The following is a 16,720-nucleotide window of genomic DNA, read 5'->3' as shown; positions in this document are numbered from 1 at the left end:
AAGCTGGTGTTGTCAAAGATATCCAGATCTCCTTCAGAGGAGAGGGCTTTTTTTTTTTAAAAAAAAAAAAGGATAGTCCTATTCTTGGCTTATAACTTGTTTTAATATTCTTAACATTCCTTAGGGGGGAAAAAATCTAAGAACAGTTGCTAATACCTTAAAATGTTCTTGTATAAGGAAGATTCTGTTGCTACAGCTATTTGCACCAAGTGAGAGGAAGAAGGCAGAAATAACAGGAAGTGAGGGGAGGGTGTTTTTTGAGCTACTGTTTGAAATACGCCCCTGTTTGTATCTCTGTGCATGGACCAAAGCCTCAGTTGTTACTGTAATTTTTAATTTCTTGCTAAAATCTGTCTAGCGCAACCTTAAAAAACCCAAACGTGCCCCAAATAAATGCAACAATTTTCCTTGAGTCGAATTTAAAGCTACTGGGCCTAAACATGTATGATCTATTATATACTATATAATATATTTTATATATGAATATATTTTATATATGAATATATTTTCACTTCCAGCAGTAAAATGGGCTCAGGAATTTGTTTTGAGATTTTAAAGATATCTGGGCATGTTTTCAATTCACTGAAAACAAGAATTTGCTAAAATAAGCATTTTCCCGGACTCCTTTGAAATAAAAGGTTCCAGGATTATTATTGGGCAAATAGAATCTTAGTTTTGAAATTGGCCATTAAGATTTATTTCTATCAGACAAGTATCAAGTTGTGTGTTTTATATACTCATCTGCTGCGTTCTCCTCAAAGATACCTCAGTTTCTATTACAGTTGTTGAAAGTCCATGCTGTTTTTTAGAGACGTAGGAGAATGGTAAATGTCAGTAGAATTTCTTAAATTTTCACCCTGGATTAATTAAACTTCTGGCGAACTAGCAATAAATTTTGTTACTTTGTAAAAAATTATAAAATTTAAGGTACTTTAAACGCTTTGGATATACTTGTCATCTCCAGTTAGCAGCATTGTTTGGTGATGCAAACCCTCAGAGGAGGGTTCTGCAAAACAAACAGCTGTTTGTAGTTCTCAGTTGTGACTTTAGCATCTCTAGTCTGATGTGAAATTTGTGCAGGTGGACTAACTGAGTCACAAATCATCTGACAGTTGTTTGCATGATACTGTGTTAGCATCTGGTACTAAAATTTTCTATTTCTCTCATACTAAACTGTGCTACTGTTTTAGTATTACTTTTTTTACATTGTTATGACCTTAGTCTTTTTCCCTCCCCCTTCTTTTTAATTTTTCCTTTCTAAACCAATAAGCAAATACATAAATTATATTCTCACACAATTTCTAGATCTAGGTGATGTAGGGCATACAGCTAGTGAGGTAAGGCTTTAGCCACTGCATTAACAAAAAAATTCCCATTGCTGTTTTGTTGTCCAAACTAAAATATATGTTCAGCAAAAATAATGAGGACCAAGCCAGATTTTTACTTCAATAATGCTTTATTAATGTTTTTTCCCTGAACTATTTTACAACAAGCCACTAAAAAGCAGTTTCCTGCTGAGGAGCAGGATCAATGCTGACAGTGATGATGCAGCAATTGTGGACAAATAAAGACAGATCTTGGAAGCAGTTGTTTCCTTTTTTTCTCCACATGAAAGTTTTGGGTTTGTTTTTGGTTGGTTTGTTTTAAAATCACTATAAAAGATTGGGCCAAAAGCCCCATTCTGCTGCTGTGGCCTCCACACTTGGTTAAGAAAGACAGCGTTTTTGCTTGCCTAACTATTTTAAAGCCCACTAGCTTTGCTTTTAAAAGCAGAATAAATCCTCCCAGCTAGAGTGGTGCCCTGATAAGTGACCCCGGTTAGAGTCAGAGCTTATCCTGGCACCTTAATTCCCTTATTTCCATCCCCTAATATATCCGAAATATTTGCGACGTGGTCCCTCATTGTAACTCTGTACTCATCGCACGCGTTTCGCTTTTACCACCTTGCCAGCATTCACACCTTTCCTGCAGCAGATTTTGCAGCTTCCCGGGTTTCCGCTTTCATTTGCTAAGCTCATCGATAGCTCCGATACGTTTGCGCTCAGAACAGCCGGACACATTCCTGCTCCCGGTCTCTCCCAGCAGGCCCTTTCCAGCAGGGATCTGCTCTCCCGGGCCGCTGCGCCTTTAAGGCGGGAGCGTGCGCGTCGCGCGCGAGGGGAGTGTAAACAGGAAGCGGCCGCCCGGGCGCGGGGGCTCGGCAATGGCCGCCGCCGCGAGCCGCGAGCCGCCGGTGCCGGCTGAGGACGAGGCGCCGGCAGCGGCGGGAGCAGCGGCAGCAGGAGAAAGCGAGGGGCGAGCGAAGGGCGGCGCGGAGGGCGGCGGCTGCTACCTGGCGCTGTGCGCGCGGCCCGTGCACTTCGAGAAGGCGAACGCCGTGAACTGCGTGTTCTTCGACGAGGCCAACAAGCAGGTGGGGGCGGCGGGGCCCTCCCGCGGGCCGCAGCTGCGGGTCCCGGCCTGTGGGCTCAGCCCGGCCCGTGGGCTCAGCCCGGCCCGCTGCTGCTCGCTGTCTTGGCTTTGGTTCCCTGCGCGGCTTTGGTTTCCTCCCGTCCCTCGGCTGCAGGGCATGAGCACGGTTGTTCTCCTTCAGGAGCTGTCGTCGTGCTAGAGGCGGTAGATTTTGGCTTTTTTGTTTTGTTTTCCTTTACACACTTACTAGGTTGGATTTCACCCGCCTTACTTTCACTGCCGTAAGGTCTTTCTGGAATTCATCGGAGTCAGCACTTTTCCCTTTCTGTTCTAAGTGTCCCCACATGACTGGCAAACTTTGTCACTTTGCTGTTAGCTTAAGTTCCCTGAATTTTTCACACCCCTTTCAATTCCTGAAATTCAATAAATTCATTAAAAAATGAATAATTACAGCTTTCCTTGTGCCACATCCCCAAGTGGCCTTTTTTTTGGCTTTAGTGTTTTAAAGCAGATTCTCCTTAATATCTGTATGGGCTCCTGAGAGTTCAGCTCAGTAGAGCAAAAAGATCCACAGGCTGTCGTGAGGCTTGTGGATACATTCCATTGTCTAATTCCTGTAACAGTTCTTTTACCTCAGCATTCATGGAGTCAGAACCTTCAAGCTTTCTTCCCCATATAGCTGGCATACATTACCCTGTGTGTGGAGCTGATCGGTGGCATGTTTGGAGGGGGAGCAGTATCTCTGGGGTGTGTTTCTTGCTATTGCACTCTGTTGAGAATGTTTACAGACTCATTTAGGTTGGAAAAGGCCTCTGAGGTCATTGAGTCCAACCTTTCACTGAACATCAGCTTGTCAACTGGACCAGTGCACTGAGTGCCGCATCCAGTCTTTCCTTAAACACCTCCAGGCATGGTAACTCCACCACCTCCCTGGGCAGTCTGTTCCAGTGTCTAATCACCCTTTCGGGGAAGAAATTCTTCCTAATGTCCACCTTAAACCTCTCCCAGTGCAGCTTGAAGTGATATCTTCTGGTTCTATCGCTTGTTGCCAGGAGGAGAGGCCAACACCCAGCTGGCTACAGCCTCCTTTCAGGTGGTTGTAGGGAGTGGTAAAGTCACCCCTGAGCCTCCTTTTCTCCAGGCAAAACAAACCCAGCTCCCACACGTGCTCTTTACAGGACTTGTGCTCCATACCCTTCCCCAGCTCCGTTGCCCTTCTCTGGACGTGTTCCAGCCCCTCAATGTCCTTCCTGAACTGAGGGGCCTGGAACTGGGCACAGCACTCGAGGTGTGGCCTCACCAGTGCCAAGTGATAATCACTGCTGTGCTCCTGCTGGCCACGGTACTGATGATACAGGCCAGGATTCCATTGGCCACCTGGGCACATGCTGACTCTTGTTCAGCTGCTGTCATCCAGCGCCTCCAGGTCCTTTTCCACTGGGCCACTTTCCAGGTATTTCTGCTTATAAGCCATTACCTTTGAGGGCCCATTGAAATACCCTGTCAGGAGACACTGTATCATAGTGTGGATGTGATATAACTACATAGAAGCTGGTTGTTGAGAGCTCACTTGAAAGATACATATTTTCCAGTGTAAATTTATTTCTCTGTGTTTTCTTCTTATCTAAAAGAGTTTGATTTCCAGTGTGTGTCTCTGAATCATTTGTAACCAGAATTTCAATGACATTTTCGCATGTGAGAGACCTGTTCATGCAATCTTCTTATCTTGCAGAGATTAAGAGAGTGATGCCTTCATTTTATATCTCCATAATACTAAAAATAGTTAAACTAAATAGCTATCATTCTAGTAAGGCTGTGGACTTGCTTGCAGTATATAGCATCTGTATTTCCTGCCTGAGCATAGCAGACTGGCAGCATGGCTGATATTACAGAACTACGTCCCTGTCACCCTGAGCCCTATCTTGGTGTGCCTAGTGCTGCTTCATGTACAAGTACCAATGAGGCATTTTCCTGACTTTCTTTTTCTAAGCTAGGTAAAGTTTGTGTACACGTATATGTGAAGTTGGGCTAAAGGAATTCTCAATTGCTAGGGCATGTTGGCTGAAACTCCTTAGATACATAAAAATCTAGAGGTTACTGTTAAACTATTTCTATTTAATAATATGTTCTGACAGGATCAAGCTTCTAGTTCATTGAGTTACATCTCTTCCCAGTCCCCAAGCTGAGTTCCTTTTTGTTTTAAACAATGCCCTGATGTTTTAGATACTTTTACTAGTACATAACTTAGGAAAATAAAAAGGAAACAAAACCAAGATAAAGGCTTATAAAGATTTTTACTGATTTAACTTGCTCAGTAGTTCAGAGTATGCCTACAAGACTGTTGCACTACCAACTGCAATCAATCAACTCTATGCAATCTGACAACTCTAAGAAAACTTCAAATTCCAGATTATTTCAGTGTGAACTGGCAGATCCACGGAACAAAAATGTGTCTAGTAAGAAGATTAAAAGATGTGGCTTTTAGAAGAGGAAGCAGGTGAAAGTTATGATTTCAAAAGAGTTAAATATATGTTCAAAACGTTTTCTAGGTTTTTGCTGTTCGATCTGGTGGAGCTACAGGAGTTGTTGTTAAAGGTTTGGAGGATAGAAATCCCATTTCCTTCAGGTAAGGCACCTTTATCTTGGGATAGAATGATGCAATCTTCATATTCTGTGGTGTTTAGTCATGATCCACTGTAATTCATGCATAAAACTTACAAGTAGTGTTCATATTTTGATTTGTTCTTAGATATAATCTTTCAATTAAGAGGATATCCTTTTTCCCCTTATGGTCTTCTGGGGGAAAAAGTAATTAGGCTGTGGCTTCTTTTTTTTAAACAACAGTCTTTTATTAAAACACACTATACATATGAGAGCGATTCCTACAGCATGTAGGAACTGTCTGTTCTGAATCCTGCTGTATCCAGGAATACAGTTTAGCAAGTGATGTCTGTGATTCAAGCACAATGTCCAAACCTAGATGTAGGTTTCTCACATTCTGTTCCTTATTTCATCTGAATTGGCTTCTTCTATGTCTTCCATTTCTTGAGGAAACATTTTTTCTGAATTTGACAACAGTAAACTATTTTATATGTGTCACTGTTAAGAGTGATAGCTCTTTGTACTCTGCTGTGCATATGTAAGGAAGTATTCATTTATTCCATATCAATCCAAATATGGATGAAGCAATTTGTAATCAAGATGTGTTTATTGTGATCTCTTGGATATTGCATAGGGCCTGTCCTGAAAATTTCTGGGTTTATTTTACTTTTTTTATTTGATTACACTTGTCAATCCTGAAAGAGCTGGAAATACTTAGTAAACTTCCTGATGTTCCACTATTTTCATACTTGACTGTCTCTCTTTGGCCTAACTTAATAACGTATGCTGGAGGAACTATATACCTTACTCATGCCAATTGTGCTGATGCTTGTTTGGTAAGAATACTTTTTTTATTTATTTTAATGGTGTGAAGACAGCCTCACACTCCTTTTAACGTCAAAAGTTTTTCCAGAGGCTGTGTCCTAGTGGGAAAGCTTGTGGGAAAGGAGGTCTGTGTCACCTAGCAGTAGTTTTGGAAGTAATGGAGCAGATTCCAGGATGCTGGTGTCACAGAACTGAGGATGCAGGTTTGGATAGCCCCACAGGTCTTCCAGTTCCACATCACAGGCCAACAGAGCTGAGCATTTGCAGTGATTTCAGGTGTTAATTCATGTGACCTTAGCCGTGATTCTGTAATTGATGTGCTCAGGACTTCTGAGCTGCCATTTTTTGTCAGTCTGGGTTTTGAATATATTAAAATACATTAATATATTTTATATTTTTATATTAATATATTAAATATATTGTATTAGGCAAGAGTAATAATCTGTATTCAAAAGCATTTGCATTACACTTTTTTACTCTGTCATTGTCTTTTTTTAGGGTATATTCTTTAAGAAACTATATTTCCATAACTTCTGTTTCTCCATAGGATGGAGGACAAAGGAGAAGTGAAGTGCATTAAATTTTCCTTGGGGAACAAAATCCTGGCTGTGCAGAGAACTTTGAAGAGTGTGGTAAGAAACCTACACCCTGTATCTAGGGGACTGGAGCTGGAACTCTACTTCCAGAGTAAAATTCTTCCAGACAAATGTTCAAGTATGTTGGCTAGCAACAGCTGTAGTGAAAATTCCTCCATCATCCTGAGAGGCTGGTCAGACAGTGTTGTTGTCTTGCTAGCATCATTTAAAGAAAAAGTGTAAGGGGGAACCAACTCTGGCAAGGGTGAGGTGGAACATAAGTTTTTCTTAGGTCTATATATTTAATGCAAAACAATTTGATAAACTGATGTATATTCTTTGATATCTATGCATGTGTCTTGTCTGTGCTTCATAATTGCTAATATACTTAATGGGTGTTTTTGCAGGATTTTTTGAATTTTATTCCAGATAGCCCTCAGCTGGAATATACACAGGAATGTAAGGTGAGTTAAATGTCCCAAGCTTATATGCTTAAGTGAAACTTATGTTAGTCTGGTGACTACAAGAGAACTAATTGAGGTACCTTTCAAAACACTAAATGAGAAATGAGATATGTAGGCACTACTGTCTATTGAAATTGAGGGAACAAACAGGTATTAACAATACCAGAAAAAACTTCCCTGTCTTGTGAATGTAATTGTTTCCTAGAGGGAGCAGAAATATTGTGGGGGTAACAAACATTAAGGTTTGGTAAGGAGAAGAGATGAATGCTGATGATACAGAAACGGTGGGCAGTGATTATATTAATGCCAGATATGTTAATGTGGATGTTCTTTCTTAATGTCACTAATCAGAAATAGGAAGCTATTACTAGTTTTCATATTATGTTTGCTATTTTTTAATAATCCTTCTAATTTTTGAAGATTATTTACCAGGAACAAGTACCATTGTCATTGTTTGGTATTTTCCAGCTTTTAACTAAAACAAATTACATTTTCGCGTAATAGAATGCTAAAGAAAATTTTTATATATTTGATTTGCACAGTTCCTTTTATCCCTGTAGTCTTTAAAGCTGAAACACTGTCTGCTTCCTTATTTAGGATTATGAGTTTAAGTAAACCATTCTAGCAAAACCTTTATGGTAATGAAACTTCTGCATGTAAGAATAGTAGATTCTGAGTGAAGTCATGGCAAATTTTTCCACTTAGTTTTTAGTTTCTCTCAACATCTTTTCCTGCTTTTCATGTCAGGAACTGCTTGAATTGGCAGTAGAGTTTGAAGCAGAGGAACTTAGTTTTATCTAAGGTGAAAATAAAATTTGATTGTATAATAAACTTGTGAATCTTACATGCTGCCAAAAATCCAGGTCATACAGTAATTATGTTCATATGTAGTTTGGGAATGCTTTATAAAAGTGACTGATGCATGTTGGGTGTCTAGTTGGCCAAAAGTATTAACTCCAGAGATTGGGTACCTAAATTGCCTTTGGTCTCATGTTCTTCGTTTAGTAATATAAGCTTACGTGAATAGTTAATTTTTCCAAGTAAAAGAGTGTTTATTTGCTTGTTTGTTAAAAGACAAAGAATGCCAATATTCTAGGATTCTGCTGGACAAGTTCTACAGAAATTGTCTTCATCACAGATCAAGGAATTGAATTCTACCAGGTAATAAAAATAATTCCCATAGGATATGCCTAGAGATTTGGAAATGTAAATTTTTAATAGCATGTTTGAATTCTTTTCTTGTTTCTGTAACTGAAAAGTATACTGCTAAAAAAACAATTTCTGCCATTTGGTTTGCAGACTACGGTTTTTAATTTTTTTTTAGGAAGAATGCATACTTAGGGCAGGGTAAATTTATCATTTACAGGTTTTAAGAGCTGGTATAAAGGAGTACTCACTAAGCCATGGGAACTCTAGATTAAGAGATGGTTGTGGCCTGTATGGAAATGAGTATTTAAATCTAATGTGAAATACCACTTCATGCAAAACAAATCAGCTTTGGGGAAGATGTGTAAATGCTTAAAAGATGGCAAAGAACTAATAATTGACTAGGTAGTACCCTTCTGCAACTTGCAGCTTTCTCCTGTATTGAGCTCATTGAGTTCTTCTGTGTAATGTGTAATTTCCTTTGCATATGTTTTTAAAGATGTCTGATGAATAAATAATCCTTTCTAATATTCATGATGAGGGATATTTAAACACTTTCTAAAAAAAAAGTTGTGCACTTCCCAATAGTTTAGTCCTGGAGCTAAGACACAATGTTTCTCATAATTACTGCTACTAATAACTAGTACTTAAAGAAAGTAAATGAAAAAGCAGCATTATTTCCTGCTGATTGAGGGGGAAAATATATATATATATATATATCTGTAAGAAGAACTTTTAATAAAACTTCAGTAGTTTTATCAAGCTAGATACTTTCTCCACTGTGCAGAGAACTTGTACCCTTATAGATCTGGATGAGTGGGAAAACACAGCAACTTAGAGTTCATTAGGATTTGATGTGTATTATATCCTCAGCTATAGTAAAGTGGGGCCTCAGCTGTAATTGTCAGGTTTCTGATTTTTAATTCTAGCATGGTAAATATCTTTACACACAACTGCTTCTTGCTTAACATTCCTTGCTCCAGTGCACTACCATTTATGCTGTTGGAATCCTGGTGGTAATCTAATGCTAATATTCTGTCTGTCCAGGTATTGCCAGAGAAACGAAGTTTAAAGCTTCTGAAGAATCAGAGTATTAATGTTAATTGGTACATGTATTGTCCAGAGAGCTCTGTTATTCTTCTTTCAACCACTGTCCTTGGCAATGTCCTGCAGCCATTTTATTTCAAGGTAAAGGGATGTGTTTCAAACTTGTAATTTTATTTTTTTCCTAAACTGATGAATTTGGATGAATATTCTTGAATTGTTTGAATTTCTTCCAAGAGGTTCTTGTGCTTACATCCTTGTATGAAAATAAGCAAATCTATAAGTAGCTCCTAGGTGATGGCTTAAAATTAGGTAATTCACTCTTTCTTACATGCTCTTTGGAAAGATGTGTGTCCAGACAAGGCTGGACAGTTGAACTTGAGAAAGGAAAGAAAAAAATTGGTGGTGACTAAATATTTTACAACATAAATGTCTTTAAAGAGTTTTTTTTTTTACTTAAATAGGTATTTATGATTTACTTTTACTATGAACATTTGTTCTCTGTAGCATGATAAAGGAAAAATAAGGGCCTTTCTCTTGTGATTATAATTATAACCTTCCAAATATTGGATTAAAAAGAAATAAAGAAAAATGGTAGCACTTAAGAAACGACTGTTGTCCCAAACCAGAGAGGGCTTTGTCTACAGTAATTATTTCTTTTGGTTTTTTCCCTATGGGCAATATTTATTGTTACTGGGAAAATATTTTTCTTTTTATCTTGGAAAAAGTATGTAGTGAAAACCAGAATCTATGTTCAGTTAATCATGCAGTCAGGTGATTTTACAAATGAGGAAAAGAACTACAGCATTTGTCTTGCTCCTGCCAATGGATTAGGAAAACTTGTCTGGTAGTTTAAGGGAAGAGATTAAAAAGCATCTTATTCACATGGGTTTCCTGGTTTGTGTTAATCTTGTGTAGGGTCTGTACTGCATCCTGAAATGACATTCCCTTAAGTGGCTGGGAGGAAACTACTGGCCTTTCACAGTTTTCTTTCTAACAACTTAGGTTACGGTTCCCCATCCTTCACATTTTGTGTCAAGTGGTAGCTTGAAGCTAAATAATTTTTATCTTGTGTTCAGAAGTTAATATTTAAAGACCTACTGAGAAAGGTCCTGTATATAGGTGATATTTGAAAATAGAGATCCAGCAAAGGAAATAGTTCTGTAGTATTCACACTTCACACTGAAGAGCAAATCAGTAATAATAGGAAGTGAATTTCAGTAGAAGCTTTAGAAACTGTGAAAACTTGCTTAAATATAAATTCTATAGAAAAGAGGAAGATGAGAGAGGAAGCAGGGAAGGGCAGGGCAGGGAAGGAGACATGCTGTAAGTATAAGGCAGGAACTAGAGACTGTGACTGGTAGGTGGTAGTGATATTTTCTCCTTCCCAGGAAGCTGTTATTTAAGAGTTGGAGCATATACTTTTTTGGAATAAGAGAACTGCTGTTTGAGATCTCCAGACTACTTGTACATGGGATTTTCATACAAATTTGTCTTGAATGAATTAATATAGAAATATTTTTGTAGCTGAAGTCATAAAATCAAGACAACAAAGCTGCTGAAGTTACAGAAGTGTGTATTAAGACTCACTTGGTGTTTTTTTTTAGGAAAGAAAGCACAAAACCGTTTCTTTTGGACTATGACCACCCTTTGCCTCATGGGGGCACTGGTGATACAATGTTTGGGCAAAGGTGGCTCATCCTTCTCTATTTCAGGTCGTGACAGTTCTTGTTTTGCTGTTTAACAGAGTGGGACCATGTCAAAACTATCAAAATTTGAAATTGAGTTACCTGCAGCACCCAAGTCATCCAAGCTCAGCCTTTCTGAAAGAGATATTGCTATGGCTACAATGTATGTATTTAACGAATCAGGTCTTTCTTGGGAAGCTGTGATGGTTTGGGAATGCTGGGAAAAGACAAGGACATTACAATGGTGGCACTTGTTTCTTGTTTTAGCAGTGCTGTTGCTTTAAAGCACTTAAATGCCTTGGAAAGTGCTGTTCTTCAAAGCACTTTAGATGCCTTGAACAAAGCATCTAAACAACCCTCTTGGGGCAAGGTGGGGAGGGGAAGCAAATGGAGAAGTCTTACATGAAATTGTTCTGGATGACCACAGAAGTTTGGAGAATGTTTCATATTTTAGTTGATATTTTGATAAAGGAATCATTTACAGGTGCCAAACTCACATGACTACAGGCTATGCATTGTGATTTATCAAGTACTGTTTAATCTTTAATTTTCAATTAAATGATTACCTGACTTAGGTAATCTCATCTCTTAGGATAAAATGTTTGACTCTAAGAGACTGGTAGAACTCTTAATTGAAAATAATGCTTTAATCCTGTTGTCTTGTTAGATATGGGCAGCTTTATGTTCTCTACTTGAGGCATCACTCAAGGACTTCCAACAGTACAGGAGCAGAAGTAGTGCTTTATCACTTACCCAGGTAAAAGCAGAATGAAGAACATTAGTTGCAGTTCACATCTGTGTCTGTGTTGTGGTTTAACCCCAATTGGCAACTAAGTACCACCAGCTGCTTCCCCAAATCCCTGGTGGGAGGGGCAGGAGAAGCAGAAAAAGGTAAAACCCATAAGTTAAGAACAGTTTAATAAAATGAAATAAAGTAAAAACTAGTAGTAGTAATGAAAGGTGCATGGAGGAGAGAATAAAACCCATGAAAAGAAAGTGACACAATAACAATTGCTTGCTGCCCAGCCTGTCCCAAGCACTGATCTGACCCTCCTGGCCAGCTTCCCTCACTTTATATACTGAGCATGATGTCGTAGGGTATGAAATATCTCTTTGGCCAGTTCAGGTCTGCTGTCCTGGCCCAGCTACTTGCACATCTGCTCACTGGCAGAGCACGGGAAACCAAAAAGTCCTTGACTTAAGAGTAAGCACTGTTTAGCAACAACTAAAACATCAGTGTTTTATCAGTGTTATTCTCATACTAAATCAAAAAAAAAGCACTGTACCAGTTCCTAGGAAGAAAATAAACTTGAGTCCCAGCAAAACCAGGACAAAAAGACATATTTTATAGTCTAAACAGACTTGTTGACCAGTTTTCATTTCTCTTTGTTTCCATAGAGAGGGCTCCTGTAAGAAGACACATATTTTAAAGCTGAACAGAACTGGGAAGTTTGCACTGAATGTAGTGGATAACTTGGTGGTAGTACATCATCAGGATACTGAGGTCTGATTTATTTATATTGTGTTGTGCTGTAGCTTTTAGAAGTTAGGGGCAGGTAATAATAATAATTAAATAACCTAATAATTTAATTTAGAAATTATTTTTCTTTGGGCTTAGCTTGTCCAAAAGCCAGAGTATTTGCAGGAGCAAAACCATAACATTGTAAGAGATTCAAATTTATCCTTTTTTCCTGAAGGGCTAACACATCATCAGGGGTGCTGGTAATGCCTGCTTTTTTCTTACTCTGTTTTTGCTTCTTGTCAGTTTCTTATGATGCTTTGCTGCTACACTGTGTAGGCTTTTAAGGCATTATACAAAGAGGTAGAATTAAACTGGATACTAAATTATTAATCCTGAGAAATTTATCATATCACAAACATTTGAATGATAATGTTTCTGTGACACAAACTTATGCTTCTTTAGTCTGAAGGCCTGGCTCTCTAAAAACTTTTATGAACACAAACTTTCTTGTGCATCTGGTAACAAGTAAAACTTCTTGTCGGTAGTCCCAGCAGCAAGGCTTGGTCAGTGGTTTAGCTAAAGTGGTACTTTGCTCTTAACTTGTGAAAAGGCTTGGACTTCTTGTATTATCTTCTCTTTGAAAGCTTCAAGAATTGGGGCACATTAGTTGATGTTTCAGTTATATTTCATGTTAATTCTACACATTAGCATTTAACCCAGAGCACTTCCTCCTCAGCATTTCAGTCAAGCTATAAACATGACTATAGAAACCCAGAAAACATTACTCACTTTGCCTTTGGGAGACACCAGTAATTGACATTTCACTGGCACTAAAAGCAAAGCTGCTTTCCCTGGTGGTCTGTAATGGGTAAGAGTGTTAGTGACTTGAGTTGAACAAGACTGAATGGTGGGAGGATATCAGAGGAAGATAGACAATTTTCCTCTGAGTTTCTAGCATCCTTAACTATGTAGTCTCAAAGTCATGTGTTGCGCAAGACTGAGACTTTTTTCTAGGGCATGTAGTGACAATCCTAGGGAGAGTGGTTTTAGACCAAAGAGAGATAGATTTAGATGGGATGCAAGGGAGGCAGCTTTTAACAGTGAGGGCAGTGAGACCCTGGAACAGGATGCCCCATCACTGAAAGGGTTTAATGCCAGGTTGGATGGGACCTTGAGCAGCCTGATCAGTGAAAAATGTCATCAACCCCAGTACATCCCTTCCAACCCAAATCATTCTTTGATTCTAACAGAGAATACAAGATGGAAATGTGAAAAGCAGGTCAAATGCATGTAAATGGATGGTGATTCATATTCATCAAAACTGACTTCCTCTTTTTAATTGCAGACTTCAGTTATATTTGACATCAAGCTAAAAGGAGAATTTGATGGGTCTACAACCATCCATCAGTTTGTACTTCCACCTCGATCAATACAACCCTATCAAATACCTGCAGCAGGTAGAACCACTATATAATGAATAACTTAACACTTAGCAAGAGTGCTTAAATGTAACAGCTCACATACAGGAGTGCTTCAGGTTTTAGGAGGCTGGTTACTAACACTTCAATTATACATATTTGAGAGGGTGAGGAAGGAAGAAGGTAAGAAGCAATTGAGCAGAAATTGGTGTTCCAAATATGTGCCAACCACAGAAGAGTTGCTGTTTGAGGTGTATGCTCCCTATAGTACTTTGCTTTTACACTTGAAAAATGGTGGGTTGGGAGAGTTTTTTGGCCATGGCTCTCAAAGCTTGTGGGTACTCAAAAGCACTTAATGCTTTTCTGGCTTAAGTCAGGACTATGAGACTTAGGAAGTCAGAGGCTGAAAGACAATACAAGCTCAGAATCAAGTTTGAGACCAGTTTAGAAATAATGCTACAATCAATGTTAGGACTTAAATGCTTAGATTTTTCTTGGATTACCTTTCTGTTCCCAGTCCTAGAAGTGTGGCAGGTAGTTACCCTCAAGCTGGGAGTATAGAAATAGCCTGAGCATAGTTTTCCTAGCAGGTGATAAAGCAGTGAGGTTCTCTTTGTAGAAGAGAAAGATGCTTCTATACAAAAAGATTGCACAAAGATTAAAAGCTCTAACATCTGATAGCAAGTATGATAACTCTACAGATGAAGATTTGTATTAAACAAAGGTTAGGATCAGAATGTACAAACCACTCTTCCATTTAAAGAGTATATATATAATTACAGCAAATGGAGTCTGTGTATTTAGAATTACAGTACTTGAGCTGGAATATTTCTGCATGATTTAATTTGGCTGAAAAACAGAACAATCATGTTTTGAAGGATTTGTTTGCCTTCTCAGTGTGAGATTTTCTTTGTAGATCTGGCTACACAAATGGATCTTTTTGACTAGTTGCTATAGTGTTAAAAAACATACTTAACTTTTTGGTATAAAATACTTGGTATGGGAGAGCTGCCAGAGTACTACTGTTCTTCACCTGATGTTATTTTTTCTGCAGGCCCAGCTTCTGTGACAAGTCAGGCTCCTGTTCCGTGTAAACTCTGTATCCTTTAAATCCTCTCAAAAAGAACCTCATTCTATGTGTCAAGCAGTGAAGAAGGTAGCATTTGTTACCTTGACTCCTTAACAGAGCAGTTTTAGCTGATTATGCACATGTACTTCAAGACAAAATAATATGCTTCATAATAGCCTCATAATGCTTGCACAGAGTTCTAAATACTGAAGTCTAGTTTAATACCACATTTCCTGATTATTTGAGATGTGTATGAAATTATGGGTACGCCATAAAATTGAAGGTATCATTCCAAGAACCTAGTTCAAAACCTAAGAAGTGACAGTAAATGAAATATGTTAATGGGATCTGCTTTTCTACAGTAACATAAATTCAGGAGCAAGAGTTTAGCATTAATGTTAATATAGATGTTAAAACCTTAACATTTAGATTCTTCTTCTTGGATTGTCTTTCAACCTGATATTATCATCAGTGCAAGTGAAGGTAAGTGGTGAGCTCTTGGACTAAACAATATTCAATATCAGGATGGCTAGTTTACATTTTCAGTGCACAAAGCAGCTTAAAACTGAAGTGACTTATTAGGTACATAATGCCAAGTTGATTGCTCTTGGTAGTGATACATGAGGATTAACTATCTCTACTACAACTTTTCAAGGATAATACTGCTCTAAAATATGGGCTTAGAAAGGCAAATAAACAATCTTGATGTGTTTTCATTTAAGGGTAGAAAAGTTGTATTGTCTAGGCTGTGCTGTACAAGGCAATTCACTTTGCTTACTCCTTCAAATCAAGGTTACCTCTGGAGTCTTCAGGTGAAACTTGAACCTGTAGTTAACCTCTTGCTAGATAAAGGAAAACTAATGGATTTCCTTCTCCAAAGAAAAGAATGCAAAATGGTTATCCTGTCTGTATGCTCTCAAAGTAAGTTCAAGTGTGTTTTCTGTATCTTGAAAGTATAATAATGGTTATTGAATAAATACTCACCCAAGTTAGTTTAGCTGTTCTTAGATTTGCGATCACTTCTGAAACTGCCTTGGTCCTTAGGATCTCATTTGCCTCAACTACTCTCAGTCACTATTCTGAAAGAATTTAATGGCATGAAAAATTCAACATTCCCCCCGCTTCAATTCAAATACACCTGACATGACTGAAATTTCTTAAAAGTTAAAAATTAGGTAGAGAATAGAGATCACCTTTTGAAAAAGGTAACATTCAGGTGCCTGGTTATTTCTCCTCATAGTTATTTCTTTTTATCTTTTCAGTGCTCAGTGAACCAGAAAGAGGATCACTGTCTGTGATTGCAACTGTTTTTGACAAACTGAATCGTGAATATAAGAAGTACTTGGAAGCTGAGCAAAGCTATACGATGGTAAGCCATGTTAACTTTAGCAGCTTACATAGACAGGACAATGCTGTTTGCTTTTCAGGTGGCATCAAGGTGAAGGCATGCTCCTTTCTACTTAGGAAATTTGGGCTTACCCCAAAAGGTCCTGACTACCTCAGGCTCATAATTAAAAGTCTACTGTGAAAAATGCATTTGGACCTCCACCTGACACTTGTTTGGGAGTTGCTGCATAGCTTATCTCCAGAGTGATGAGTTAACATACCCCAGAGCTTGAAAGCAGAGAGAAGGCAGAAGCTGAAAAAGCAACTCTGAATCAGTAACTACTACCTTGAATTCCAAAGCACAGATTTCACTGCACACTGTATCATGGCATAAGAGGCAGTCCTGATACATCTCAGTTACTTTGTTAACGTACCAAATTCAAATGCTAACTCAGAGTATAGTCACATACTCAAAACTCTTCTAACCTGAGGGCCTGTGTCAGTGTAGTTAGTTAGATTCATCTCCTGGCTTTGAGGTATATAAGAGCAGCTGTATTTATGTAAGTTTAAAAAGTGGTTTTAAATTTAATATGAAAGCCCCACTGAACAAGATGCATCTAATATAATATGAGCACAGATATGAATTTCCTTGGTAACAGGTTTATAGTTGTGTTTGAAACAGAAAACACT

The 16,720-nt window shown here is 38.4% G+C and overlaps 1 protein-coding gene across 2 annotated transcripts in view; it reads left to right on the top strand.

Moving 5' to 3' along the window:
• The first annotated feature begins 2,186 nt into the window (after positions 1–2,186).
• The window catches only part of RMC1 (regulator of MON1-CCZ1), a 16,717-nt gene continuing 2,183 nt past the window's right edge, over positions 2,187–16,720 (top strand). The window contains exons 1-14 of one of the 2 annotated variants that reach the window (XM_005517213.2): positions 2,187–2,413; positions 4,962–5,038; positions 6,386–6,470; positions 6,821–6,877; positions 7,952–8,038; positions 9,071–9,211; positions 10,815–10,918; positions 11,423–11,512; positions 12,154–12,259; positions 13,563–13,674; positions 14,690–14,734; positions 15,134–15,187; positions 15,497–15,625; positions 15,967–16,073. In XM_005517213.2, the coding sequence (XP_005517270.1) occupies positions 2,204–2,413; positions 4,962–5,038; positions 6,386–6,470; positions 6,821–6,877; positions 7,952–8,038; positions 9,071–9,211; positions 10,815–10,918; positions 11,423–11,512; positions 12,154–12,259; positions 13,563–13,674; positions 14,690–14,734; positions 15,134–15,187; positions 15,497–15,625; positions 15,967–16,073 (1,404 nt within the window). In that variant the 5' untranslated portion in view covers positions 2,187–2,203. Of the gene's footprint in view, positions 2,414–3,846; positions 3,866–4,961; positions 5,039–6,385; positions 6,471–6,820; positions 6,878–7,951; positions 8,039–9,070; positions 9,212–10,814; positions 10,919–11,422; positions 11,513–12,153; positions 12,260–13,562; positions 13,675–14,689; positions 14,735–15,133; positions 15,188–15,496; positions 15,626–15,966; positions 16,074–16,720 lie in introns of those variants that run through there. The other variant, XM_088066781.1, reaches the window with a different exon arrangement.

The sequence above is a fragment of the Pseudopodoces humilis genome, chromosome 1, assembly GCF_049639895.1.
Source record: "Pseudopodoces humilis isolate 2021_Gansu_Grassland_sample_001 chromosome 1, ASM4963989v1, whole genome shotgun sequence".
Lineage (NCBI taxonomy): Eukaryota > Metazoa > Chordata > Aves > Passeriformes > Paridae > Pseudopodoces > Pseudopodoces humilis.
The sequence above is the reverse complement of the archived record's forward strand: the minus strand, read 5'-3'. Positions and strand labels throughout refer to the sequence as shown.